Source organism: Cupressus sempervirens, chromosome 4 (genome assembly GCF_028749045.1).
Source record: "Cupressus sempervirens isolate cs-2001-9-10 chromosome 4, ASM2874904v1, whole genome shotgun sequence".
In the NCBI taxonomy this organism is placed as follows: domain Eukaryota; kingdom Viridiplantae; phylum Streptophyta; class Pinopsida; order Cupressales; family Cupressaceae; genus Cupressus; species Cupressus sempervirens.
The window spans coordinates 257146992-257160041 of record NC_143121.1 but is presented as its reverse complement, the minus strand read 5'-3'; the positions used below and the strand labels follow the sequence as shown (position 1 = coordinate 257160041).

The 13050-nt window shown below is 31.5% G+C and overlaps 1 protein-coding gene across 1 annotated transcript in view; it reads right to left on the bottom strand.

Moving 5' to 3' along the window:
• Positions 1-335: 335 nt before the first annotated feature.
• LOC149560962 (uncharacterized) overlaps positions 336-13050 on the bottom strand; it is a 105679-nt gene continuing 92964 nt past the window's right edge. The window contains exons 2-4 of the mRNA XM_089827715.1: positions 701-847; positions 508-585; positions 336-425 (exon numbers count right to left, since the gene is read on the bottom strand). Coding sequence (XP_089683841.1) covers positions 336-425; positions 508-585; positions 701-847 — 315 coding nt within the window. The remainder of the gene's footprint in view (positions 426-507; positions 586-700; positions 848-13050) is intronic.

Here is a 13050-nt window from a genome sequence, read left to right as displayed (position 1 = left end):
AAATAAACCTTTGTAACCAACTTGGTCGGTTGGACAGGTGCATATAAGCCTATTTAAGTTGTAATGAACATATGCAAGACATGAATCATTATTGGTACGGAAAAAATCATAGAAATTGTATAGAACAACAATCATACTTTCCTCTGCATCAATTAAAAAAATAAAAAATAAATGATACTTATACATACAATGGGGCTCTCTGTGCGAATGAAAATCCCTGATGGTCTAGGAAACTGAATCTGTACAGGCTCATCGCCAGTAGCCACACCCTATATACAATAAATAATGTAATTATATGAGATTACCACAAACATTTTACAAGAATGTATCAATATTTAATCAATTAGAAAACATCTAATTACCTTTCCTTTGTCAATGCATGCTGGCTCACCCCCCGCACTTTGTCCCCCCGGGGCAGGTGGTATCTGCAAGATAAAAGAAAGATTAGCAACCATATATGCTACAATATCAAATAGAAAAAAGAAATGCGAACACAACATAATGTACCGTAGATGTCTCAAGGCCAAATGAAATGGCCGAGAGTGTAGCATCATCTATCTGTCTGAGCTCCTCCTCGGTCATCAACTAAACATGAATGAAGATCACATACATGTAAAAGTCAGTATGGCTTAAAAATTAAAATTACTTTATTATAAAAATTAACTTTAAATCACATATGTCATAAAAAAAAAATGTATACATGTACCGACACCGAAGGAGTCCATGCCTCTACATTCCCCTCCTCTCTCGCATCAGGGTCTGTAGCCTCTGCACGTGCGTCTGGTGTATCCTCGTCTAATACAAAATGATACTCAGGAAGATCACCTATGGGACCCAGGAAAATATTCTTGCATGTAATGTAAGTGTGAGGCACACAAACGTGTGATGAGCTAGCCGATGATGAACTAGCACCAACATCATCAACACGAGGAGGCAAGACTGACCTAGCCTGAGATATCATTAAGCTACTTAGCCTATGAATGGCTCTGATGGTCTGAGAGCTAGCCTCAGCCATAATATCTAGATGCTACACTTGAGGAGGGGGGGGAGATATCAGGGGGGGGGGGACAAAAGTGTCAAGTTTCTTCCGCTGGGAAGAGGGTCTATCCTGAGGAGCTCCTAGTCCTAAGCCCATGTTGGGCTTTATGCTCCAATAGTTCACTTTAAGTTTCAACACAAATTCTGCATATAATTTTTTAAGGAAATAAAATGGTATGTCTAAATTGCCATGTGGAGGGATATCAAAGACCATCCACCAACGGTCCCAAAAATTTGCACGTATGGCGTCATTTGTGCACCATTTAATCGATAGTTTAGTTTTTTTTGGGTCAACTGGTATACCCATTTTTGGGTTAGCAAAAAGGCTTTCCAAATCGTCTTTGGTTATGTTGAGGGCCGCGACCTCATCATAATCGAAAACATCATCAAACATCTGGTGCATTTCATCACGCCAACGAAGAGCGACATTTTGTTGGTTTGTAAGAGTTTCAATGTTATCCACTATGGTGTTTAACATGGATAACATAGGAGCCAGTGTAGGTACATTATTGTATGTTCTATGCAAACCTCTCAACTCAGTGAGATTTTCATTTATCAAATCCTCGATTCGAGGAGGGTTTTGAGGAGGTAGAGGATCATTTGGTGGACGGTTTTGTGGGGATACTGGATCGTTTGGTGGTGGGTTGCGAGGAATATTATTCCCTGCCTCAGTGTCATCATTTTGATCAGCCATTCCTATTGAATTGCAAAACGTAAGATATATTAAAAAAAAATCTAAATTTTAACCATTTTTGTCAAAAAAACCCTAGATTCAACTAAAACAAAAAAAATCTTGTTAAAATCTATTAAATTTAGGTTAAAAATGAGTCGAGGGGGGGGGGAAACATACCTGATATCTGATATCCGATTTGCTATCTAATATCCGATTTATTATCTGATATTCGATCTGACTGGCCCAAATTCGCGTGAAAATAAGGGCCGCGGGTTTGTGATTTTATGTTTAATCCATGCACAAGTATCGGATATCCGATATTATAATACATATAATATAACATATATATTACATTTTATATATTTTTATATTTTATTTTATATTTATTATATTAATTTACTATATATTAAATATAAAATATTATTATTATACTATATTATTATAATTTATAATATATTATACTTTTTTATTATATATTATATCATAAGATATTACTTTTTATTATTATATTATATTATATATATATATTATATTACATTACTATATATTATAATATATGAAATATTATATTATATTATTATAATATAATATGTTATTATAATATTATTATTATAGTATAATATTATACGATTATAATATAATAATAATAATATTATTATATTATAGTATAATAATTATTATAATAATATTATTATTATATTATAGTATAATAATAATAATAATAATAATATTATATTATAGTATAATAATAATTATAATAATAATATTATTATATTATAGTATAATAATAATTATAATAATATTATTATATTATAGTATAATAATTATAATAATAATAATATTAAATAATAATATTATTATTATAATATAATAGTATGATATATTATTTAATAATATTATTATTATTTTATATCAATAATAATAATATTAAATAATATATCATACTATTATATGATTTTAATTATTAGTCGGATATTGGATTTAAAATCGGATATCCGATATGATATCGAATATCGGATATGATATCGGATATCTGATAAGGCTCGGCTTAACCTTCCAGGTTTGGTTCATGATATCGGATATCTGATAAGGCTCAGCTTAACCTTCCAGGTTTGGTTCCTGGATAGGTAAAAAAAAGTCAGAGCGGATTTTGAAGCGCTTTTAGGCGTCTTCAAACTCTTTTTTTTTCACATCGCCACTTTTTGGCACACCATGATCCTGCACATACCCTATTGTTGGTTTACTTTCATATGCATGTTGTAAAGTAATTAACAATATTTAGTTGTGGGAAAAAGTTTATAGAATATTGATTCACCCCCCTCTCAGTATTATCTATTTCTAACAATTGCTATCGAAACGGTTACTCAAAAAAGGCTTAACAGCTTGAGTAAGATCCCTATGAATATGGAACAGGTAAAGAGAAATCTTGAAGAAGCCCTTGAGAAAATCAATCTTACAAAAGCAAGAGACAACCTGTAAGAAAGGTATGAAGATAAAAAAGATTACATTGGGAAATTGAAAGATAAGATCGATCATCTCAAATTTAGAAAAGAACCTAGAGAGTAGACTAGTCATAGTAATGAGGTAGTAATCTTAAAGAAAGAAAATGAGATTTTGAAACATGAGTTGAAAATTGTTGAACTAAAATTGAGTTTGAAAAAATATGATAACAAGATTGAATCAGATCTGAAGTCTAAAAATTCATATCTAAGATCCCATTTGACTCAAGTGACATCTAAATTATATTCTATCAAAATAGAGTATGAAGAATTAGAGAAGTACAACACTATAGTGAATGGATAATTAAATCAAGCTAAGAAACAATTCAAGAAGTTATATTCTAGTAGTGAGAAAATTGATGAACAACTATTTTATCAGAGATTTCCTTATGACAAGACAGGTCTTGGATATCTTATTGGAGAAAAATCAACAAAGAAAGTTGAAGCTAGAAAAGAACCAGATCCAATTATTGAAACCCCTAAACCAAAGGAGAATAACCAGAGTAGGATTGAACCAAGAAAGTCTACAAAAGTTCCTAAATAAGTTGAGAATGTATGTCAACCTGAGAAATGTTATCAACCCAAACAAATAGAGCAAGTTGAACCACCTAAAGAAGTAAGACATGAATTTGGAGGTGGATTTTTTATATGTAATGAGGTTGGTCATATGAAAAGAGATTGCATAGATAAGTATTTCAAACCTATTACTAATTATTATTTTTATAATTGTCATGGGTTTTGACATAAAGCAATAGATTGTAGGAAACCTAAGTTTGATAGTAATAATGGCAAGAGTAGAATGTTTAGGGATACTAACCCTGCAAGGAATGAAAGAAGGAGATCCTCGAGAAAATCCAATGATGGAGAAGGAGCTAATGGAATAAGAAGAAATATTGTGTGTTATAAGTGTAAAAACTTTTCGACACATTGTGAAGAATTGCAGAGTACCAATCAATCAAAATGGACCTAATCAGAGAAGAAGTACACCTATATGTTAGTTATGTAATAACTTTGGACACATAGCAAGGTTTTGTAGAATGGATATGAGAAACATCAACATGAATCCATACTTCAGAAGAAACAACAAAATAAATGACAGAAGGAATGACAGTAGCAATAGCAATAAGAAAAAAGTACTTAAAGAACATGTTGAAGAATTCAAGTATTTGTGAAGGAAAATGATCCATGAAGTTGACATGTGGTATTAGAAGAACAATATTTTGATGCACTTGATGAGAGATTGAAATTAGCCATTGTGTGTGATTCATCTTATTTGAATTAAGCACCTATCTATCAAAGAAAAAGTATCCAAAAAGTGAAACAAGAAGTTGAGTTACCTAAGAAAAGGACCTTTAGGTAAGAGAAGAAAGACCTTGAAAATGATTGTATTAGAATTAGATGAATAAGAAGAAGAGGAAGCAAAAGAAAAACCAACTAAACAAGTAGTTGGTGAAGCAAGGACATCAGCTAGAAAGAAGTCTTGGAAATCAAAGGTAGAAAATTTAAATATTCAAATCATTGATAAAGATAATTTCATTCAGTTGAACATGTATTATAGCATATATAGTAATATGGACATGCTATAGTTAGAGAATGTTGTAGTTAGAAACATGATTTTAAGGAATAAAAGATTTGAAGATGTTCAAAAAAAGACACCAAAGGATCTGTATATTAGACTGGTAAATAGGAAAAGAAGAGTTATTAATGAGGAAAAAAGTATTAGACAAAATATGATCAAGAAGTTTTGTGAAGTAAAAAGTGATGAAGACATGCAAGATATAATGAAGGGTATTGAGCCCTTATTGAGAAATAAAAGAAGAGATATTGTTTTGGTGGGAGGTGATTAGGAAGAGGTAAACAAGGAGACAAAAGAATTTATTGTTAAATACATGACTTATGTTTTCAAAGTAAGCACAAAGTTATGGGGAGAAATCCCTATGTCTATTGAATAGAGCACACCAACAACAACAACAATGGAAGTCAAGGACACCAAGATGATAGACTTATCTTTGCAGATCTCTGTTGGGACTGACACCATGTAAGGTGGTGCCACAAAGGTGACAATAAATATTGGAGAAGATCCTTTTAAGGATCTTGGACCACACATTGTTGGCAATATTCTTGATTACTCCAACTCAGATGAGGAAGAGAAGAAGAGAAAAAGAGAAAACAAAATGTGAAGAAAGAAGAAGAAGGAAAGAAAAAGAAAGAAAAAAATAAGAAAAAGGTAGAAGAAGACCAAAGAAAGAAGAAATTAGAAGAAGATGAGAAAAAAAAAAGAGGAAGAAAAGAAAAGGAAGTAGGAAGTAGAGAAGAAGAGAAAAGAAGAAGAAGAGAAGAAAATACGGAAGAAGTTTAGAGAAGAAGAGGAAAGAAGATGAAGAGAAGAAAAAGAAGGAAGAAAAGGAAAGAAGAAGAGACAAAGAGGAAAGAGGACGAAGAAATAAATAAGAAGGAAGATGAAAAGAAGAAAGAGGATGAGGAAAAGAGAAGAGAAGAAGAACAAAGGAAGAAGAAAGAAGAGGAGGATGAGAAGGTAAGTGCACCTAGAACATCTCTCACACTAGATATACTAACTAGATTAGATGACGATGATCAAATAGAACTGTTATCACCCCTCAACAAGATTATTAGCAAGAATAAGCAAGTGAAGAATTTACAAAAAACTCATATGGATGTAACTAAAAAGTTACAAGGAACATAGACAGTGAAATCACTAGATCCTAATCTAGAGGATAGAGCCAAAGTTGTGATTTAAGCATTTGATGTTGGACTCAAAAACTTTTTAGAGGTAGCAGCAACTCATGCACAAGCAAAGAATGATGGTTAGATGTTTGGCACCATATGTCAGAACATCACAAATGATTTAGTGGCTCTTGATGCTTACATCAGGGAATTAAGAAGGCATGAACTTGAAGGCAAGACCTTGTATGCTAAATGTGTCATGTCTTCCAATTTCACCAAAGAGTTATGATGAAATAAGTCTACTAGAAATTAGTAAGGAGAAGATCATCAAATGGTTCTCACTTCTGAGAGAACACTTATCAGTGAAAGTTAGCTGTAATTGAGAAATAATTAGAGAATTTCCTAGCAGCAAAGGCATCATTTGATAAATTCATCTACTCAGACTTGAATCTAGTGGAGATTGCATCTTATGGGTTGTGCACTTTGCTTAGCATTATAGGTGTAAAAGACACATGGGAGAAGAGCATGAAGAGTCTGATAGTAAGTTTTGCAAATTGTATCTCTCATCTAACAAACTAGTGAAGAGGTAACGAACCAAATTTTTTACATGTAAATAAGTTTTGGCACCTTTGTTATTTTACCAAAGGGGGAGAATAATACAGGAAAATTGTATGGGGAGAAGAGTACAAAAAATTGTACAAAGTAATAGTATATACTAAGGGGGAACAATGTTCCTTAGTATTATAGTATTATGAGGAGATATAAGGAAAGATGGTTATAAGTGTAATGATCCACAAATTTTTTTAATTTTGAAATTTTGTAAAGTTTTGAATGCCAATTTTGATACATTTTTGTATAACATTTTGGGACTTAGCCAATTTTTCCATATGTTTCCATCAATTCCAAAGGTGGAGATTGTTGGAAATATGGCTAAATAGGATGAGTTAGGGTTATCATCTCAAGATGAGATGGTATAATATAAAAATGAAGACCCTTCAGTAAGAGACACAAAATTGTCTAAGTGTTAGACAATTTCTCTAGTAGTACAAAGATTGTTTTTGGTAATGCGTTGTCTATAGAGATATTTGGCATGTATGCAATTAAGGAAAAATAGCAAAGAGTGTCCTGGAAATATGGCTAAGTGTGCAGTATAATATAGATAGTACGACATCAGATATATATTTTTAACTAGTAAAGCCAACAAATAGAGAAGAACATAGCATATCAGTAAAAGGTGAATAACAGGCTAAAGAATTATTTTGGTTATGAAATAATTACTTAATTATTTAGGGACAAAATCCTAGATGTTAACCCTATGCTAGCAAGAGTTAATTTTATATTTATGCCAAACATGTGAAAGCATTAAGGTTGACTGGACATAGTTTTGCTAAAGTGTAAGGTATGTGTAAGAAATCATACCTTGCGAAGTTATGTGTTGTGTTGCAAACTATGTGATGGGAATGCGAACTATGTATATGATATGCAAACTTATGTGAATGCTATGTGATGAAAATTATGATGTAAGATCAAAACTAGATGCAAATTTTAATAGTCAACAATAAAGAGGTTTTTGTATCTATCTCTTTTGTATAAAGGTACTACATTGTATAATTGTGTGTTTGGGAACTGGGCTCTTCTTGTATACATTTGTAAATGTATTACCAACTCCTTATAGGGTTGAGGCTTTTAATAGGGCCTAGTCCTCTAGCAAGGACCGAGACACTATATGTACTTCATAGACTCCTAATAGGGTCAATAGTCTTAACATGATTCTTTTATTTAGTGGATCATTTTGTGGGCACCATCCCCATTGGAGTTTTCCCTTGGCCAAGGTTTCCTTGGTTATCAAAATATGGTGTTATAAGTTCTCTTTGTGTATGGATTTTTTTACTATTTAGAATTGTTGGTTTACTTTCATATGCATGTTGTAAAGTAATTAACAATATTTAGTTGTGGAAAAAAAGTTTGTAGAATACTGATTCACCCCCCCACCCCCACCCCCCTTCAGTATTATCTATTTCTAACAAGCCTCATCTATGGAAGGAACATCAATATGCTACAAAGAAAGAGGTTGGTCTTTAGATGTAATATTAGTATCATCAAAGTGTGTAAAAGGGGTCTTTAGATGTAATAATAGTATCATCAAAGTGTGTAAAAGGGGCCTCATAATAAAGAGAATAATCCATATCCTTAGCTAAGGGTTCACCCCAAATAGTAGCATTCTCATCCAAAGGTTGACCAACATCATCTTTATGAAGGTGAGCCTCAATAAAAGAACATATTGAAGCATCATCATATACATAAAATGGAATACCTGGAAGATCATGAAGATAAGTTGAACATAGGATAACAATCCCATTAAAAGAAAATGTAAGGTATATATACAAAAATGCAATCCAAGAATCAACTAGATGCATTTTTTTTGTATTTTCAAAATGCAAGTATATGAAAAGCAATGTATATGAAGACAATGCAAAAGGAGATCTAAATATCACAAATGAAAACAATCGAATGTAAAGCATATCTAGATATACCTAATGCAAAGAAGGAAATAAAGAAGATAAAAACTTGAAAAAAAGACAATACAAAATAAGAGAAATCTCTAAAAAGATCTAACTCCAAAAGAAAGGTACGCAGATAGGTTCACCAAATGAAGGTAAATACCCAATGAAGGGGAGTGATCTAACACCTCAAAAGAAAGAGTTGACAAAGTTAGTTTGATAAACTAAATTGTTAAATCCAGATTTTTTGGTTAACGAAATGGTTAATGAATTTTCAAACCAAGCTTTACTTGTTAATTTTTCTTTATAAGAATTTGTATGATGTGTCATTTTTTGACTAGGACATGGCTCAAGAGTTGAGTAGGTAACAAAGATTTCCAAGGATTGTAATCAAGTATTACCTTTCCAATTTGGGTACCCATTTAATTCCTTTGTATTTCTCCATGCCAACTATTAGAGATATTTTTGGCCATGCAATCTCCTCTTCTTATTAAATTTTCCTTGTTTTAGTGATGCACCAAGAAGATGATAGACTTGATTTCAAAGAGTTATAGTACCGCACCAACACTTTACGATCAATTTTAGCTATTGTAGAGTCAAAAACCAAAATAATTGGTGAGTAATAAGGCAAAATCAAGCCAACGAAAATCTCCATCATTTTAGGTTTTCCTTTTTAGACTCTTTAATAGATAATGGAAATACAAAACTAGATGAGTTTCTATGTTAACTTGTATATGTAGTCTTCCCAATTTTGTAGCTCAACTGATGACTTTTCTTGTATTCTACTTGTCCTATTATCTCTAAGCATATTATGTTTATGTTGGAGATGAAATCTATTGTGTTAGGAAATTAGATTCAATTATGTTGAAATGTGTTGTCAGAGTCCTTAGCATCTCTTATTGTATTTCATTAGTTCTAGCTACATCTCTATAATTTTTGTACCTTTCTATAATTTTTATGTGTCTTAGTTTAGTTGGAAAAAATATATCGTAGGTTGAATAAACAAATGCTATGTTTGAATAGAACTCCTACCTATTATGAAAAAAATAGGGAGAATTTTTTTTAGAATGCCCTTTAAAATGGGGGAAAGATGGAAGATTATTGTCACTGCAAATTGAGGATACTCCATTTTCTTTTTAGAGTTTCAACTGCGTTTAGTTTCAAAATTATTTAAATAGAATTTGAAAGATGTTTTTTTAGTATCTATTTAATAAGGTTTTCAAATAATTAAGAAATAATATTAATGTTGAAGTTAAAACATGTAATTGTATTCAATAATTCAACCAGTTCAAACTTTATTGATAATTTTTGTGAAAATGATGAAATTGGCCATTTTGTGTTGAAATATTGAAATGGGTAAATTTTGTTCATATTGTCTATGAATATAATGAAATTTTTATACTTACTACAAACACACTCAATTTTTGTTCCAATTCCAATTACTAGACAAAACACCAAATTTATCTTAAATTCCAGTTGTCAGCAAAATACTCAATTTCTCTTAGAATTCCAATTATTTAAAAACTCCCATTTTCTCTTTAAATTCCATTTATCAAGGAAAAACACTAAAATTATATTTGAATTTCATTTTCTAGTAGAACAACCAATTTTACTTGCATTCTAATTCAGAAAATAAACTCAAATCATCTTCAAATTCTAATCATCACGCACCCATTTCTATTTAATTCACCAAAAAAATTGTCATTTCAAACACCAAAATACTATCATTATGATATTTTTCTTTTTTGAAGTAATAACATTATAAGGAAAACAACCAATTCTCCTTTGAATTCCAATTACCATAGAACATCCATTTTCATCTAAAATTCATCAAAATTCTATCATTTCAATCTACTTCATTTTTTGGGGTGATTAGAAACCAAATTTGTTTTGAATTATAGGTACCACAAGACATCAACCGTTTGAATTATCAAAAAACACTCATTTCAATGGTTCCTTTTTAAATGAAAAGCTTGATCTCATTCTTTAGAAGATCCTATTTACAATTTATTAAATTCTCATTCTTATTTCTAGCCATTAACTAGAATGTAGCCATATTCCTCTAGGATCTTAGCAAGGCCATTTCTTCTTTCTCAAAGATAATGTCATCTATCGTGTTTCATTAACATAAAAATACATTGCAGGAAATAAGACAAATTCCTCTTCTTTAACATTGCAGGAAACATGAAAAATTCCTCTTCTTTAACATTGGAGGAAAGATAAGCTCCTTACCTTCCACTACTTCTTTCCATTTCTTCTTAAAAGTACATTTTTTTTTGTTGTGGTAGAAAATCAACTTATGCTTCAATGTTTCTATTCTTGCATATGCCAATAGACCCCCCTTCCCCCATTCCATCTCCGACTAGTCCACTATGTAGTAGAGCATAAATTATACAAGCATCCTTCTGTATGATAGGCATCTTTACACAAAGCACATAACTACCATGAACACTTTACATGTTCATCAACTGGCTCCGCTCAGAATGACCTAGCTTCATATGAATTATAAAAATACTAAATAAATCAGAAGTGTTTAAACTCAAGAACTATGAAAACTAATTTAACTATTAGCTAGTTCTCTCAAACCTGTCAATCACATAATTAGACACGACCATCATGAGCAGCTGCAAAAAATAAAAAAATAAAAAGAGTAATCATCTAACAAGTACATTTCAGGGACTTTCCCAATTTTTATAATGAAAAAATTATTAATGACAATGTGTTATATACATATCTTATGCTTTCAATTGTTGTTGATTGTTGTTGGTTATATTTAATAAGTCAATATTTATGATTTTTATTGCTCTACAATTAGATAGTCAACAAAAGTGATACTATAATAATAAATAAATGTTTTATTTTAAAAGTATTAATAATAATAAATATATTATAAAAGTTATTTTATTGCCAAATATTTAACATATTGGTAACAAAAAAAGTTTATATACTTGTATTAGTGTATTAGTATATAAATAGATTATTCAACATTTTCTTTTTAAAGATTATAAATATTCATTTTAGAATATTTTGGTAGAAGGTATATAAAGCAATCTTAAAAAATATAAATTGGAAGCAAAAAGAGAAAGAGTTCTCATAAAATTGATTCAATACTTTAAGGTATCATGATGGTCCTTCTATTAACCTTGATTCTTCAAGAGACCCATAGGTTGAGAATCTTGTTAAATGTTACATTTCTTGCATGACATAAAGTAGTGAACATCTAGTAAAACACATACTTCCTTTCATTATTTTACTATACTATAGGAAGGAAATTTTCTATAGAATTCTATAGAGGTTAATGAATGTTATCTTCTATTGAAACTAAAGTTTCTCGTTTGAACTTATTTAAATTTGGCTTCAAAAAAAAGAAGTTTTATTGCCGTAAATTTGTGATAGTTTAAACTGGGATATTGTGTGAAGGATTTGATCAACACAAATCCACAAAGCCTTCGAATACCTGCATGCAAAAACCTATCACAGAAGAAGAAGACAAGAGGAGGCAAAGGGTTTTGCTTTGAAAAATATGCTAATGTATTTTCAGAAATGGAAAAGATAACCAAAAATTACAAAAGATGAATCCTTATAAAAGGAGATCAAAACCTGAAAAAGGGTAACCTAAAAAGGAAAAGCTATTTAATAATTACTAATTAATTATTAAATAGAGATGCAAAAGGTGCATAAAGTAAAATCTTAAGAAGGGAGTAAAGCGAGTTTAATAAATGAAATTAAATCAATGCTTTACTCTAACACCCCCATTAAGATGAGCAACAATGCAGCTAAAAACAATGCAGAAAGAGCAAGGAAACTACAATGAAAAGCTTAAAGCAAACTTGGGTCCCGGCAACAAGGCCTGATGAGGTACCCAATAACAACTAAATCTCTATGAAATGGAGAAATAGAGAAAACCTAGTGGGAAAAACTCTACTCCAAAAAGAGATAGCAGTATAAAGAAGGAACGAAGGACTCATCACTGAGACCCCCCAAGGACAACTTCCTTCACCCCAAGCATAGAACATAGCTGAAGATACTGCGGGGATGCAAAAGGTTTAGTGAAGATGTCTGCAACCTGCTTAGCAGTAGGAATGTACTCGAAGGTCAAGGCACCATCCTGAATGAGATGCCTGATGAAGTGCATGTGAAGCTCAATGTGCTTGGTCCGTCGATGCTCAACAGGGTTGTGTGAAATGTGTATAGCACTTTGACTATCACACCATAGAAAGGTGGGACTATCAGGAGGAAATCCAAACTCTGTCATCAATTTTTGAAGCCACAAAACCTTCTGACTAGCTAATACAGCTGCCCTATATTCTGCCTCTGTAGATGATAATGTGTGAGCATGCTACTTTTTGCAAGACCATGTGATAGGACCAGAACCAAGACAAAATACAGAACCAGAAGTAGACTTGTGATGATCAATGTCACTAGCCCAATCTGAATCTGTGAAAAATGTGAGGATCCCTTGATGTGTAGTGAATGCCATAACAAGTCCAACCGTAAAGGAAATATCAGGACGTGTGTGTGTCAGGTACAACAAACTACCCACAAGCTGTTTGTATAGAGTGGAATCCACTATAGGAGTAGAGTCAGTAGTAGATAAAACAAAACCTGACTGAAAAGGTGTAGGGGTAGGCTTGCAATCAAGCATGCTAAATCT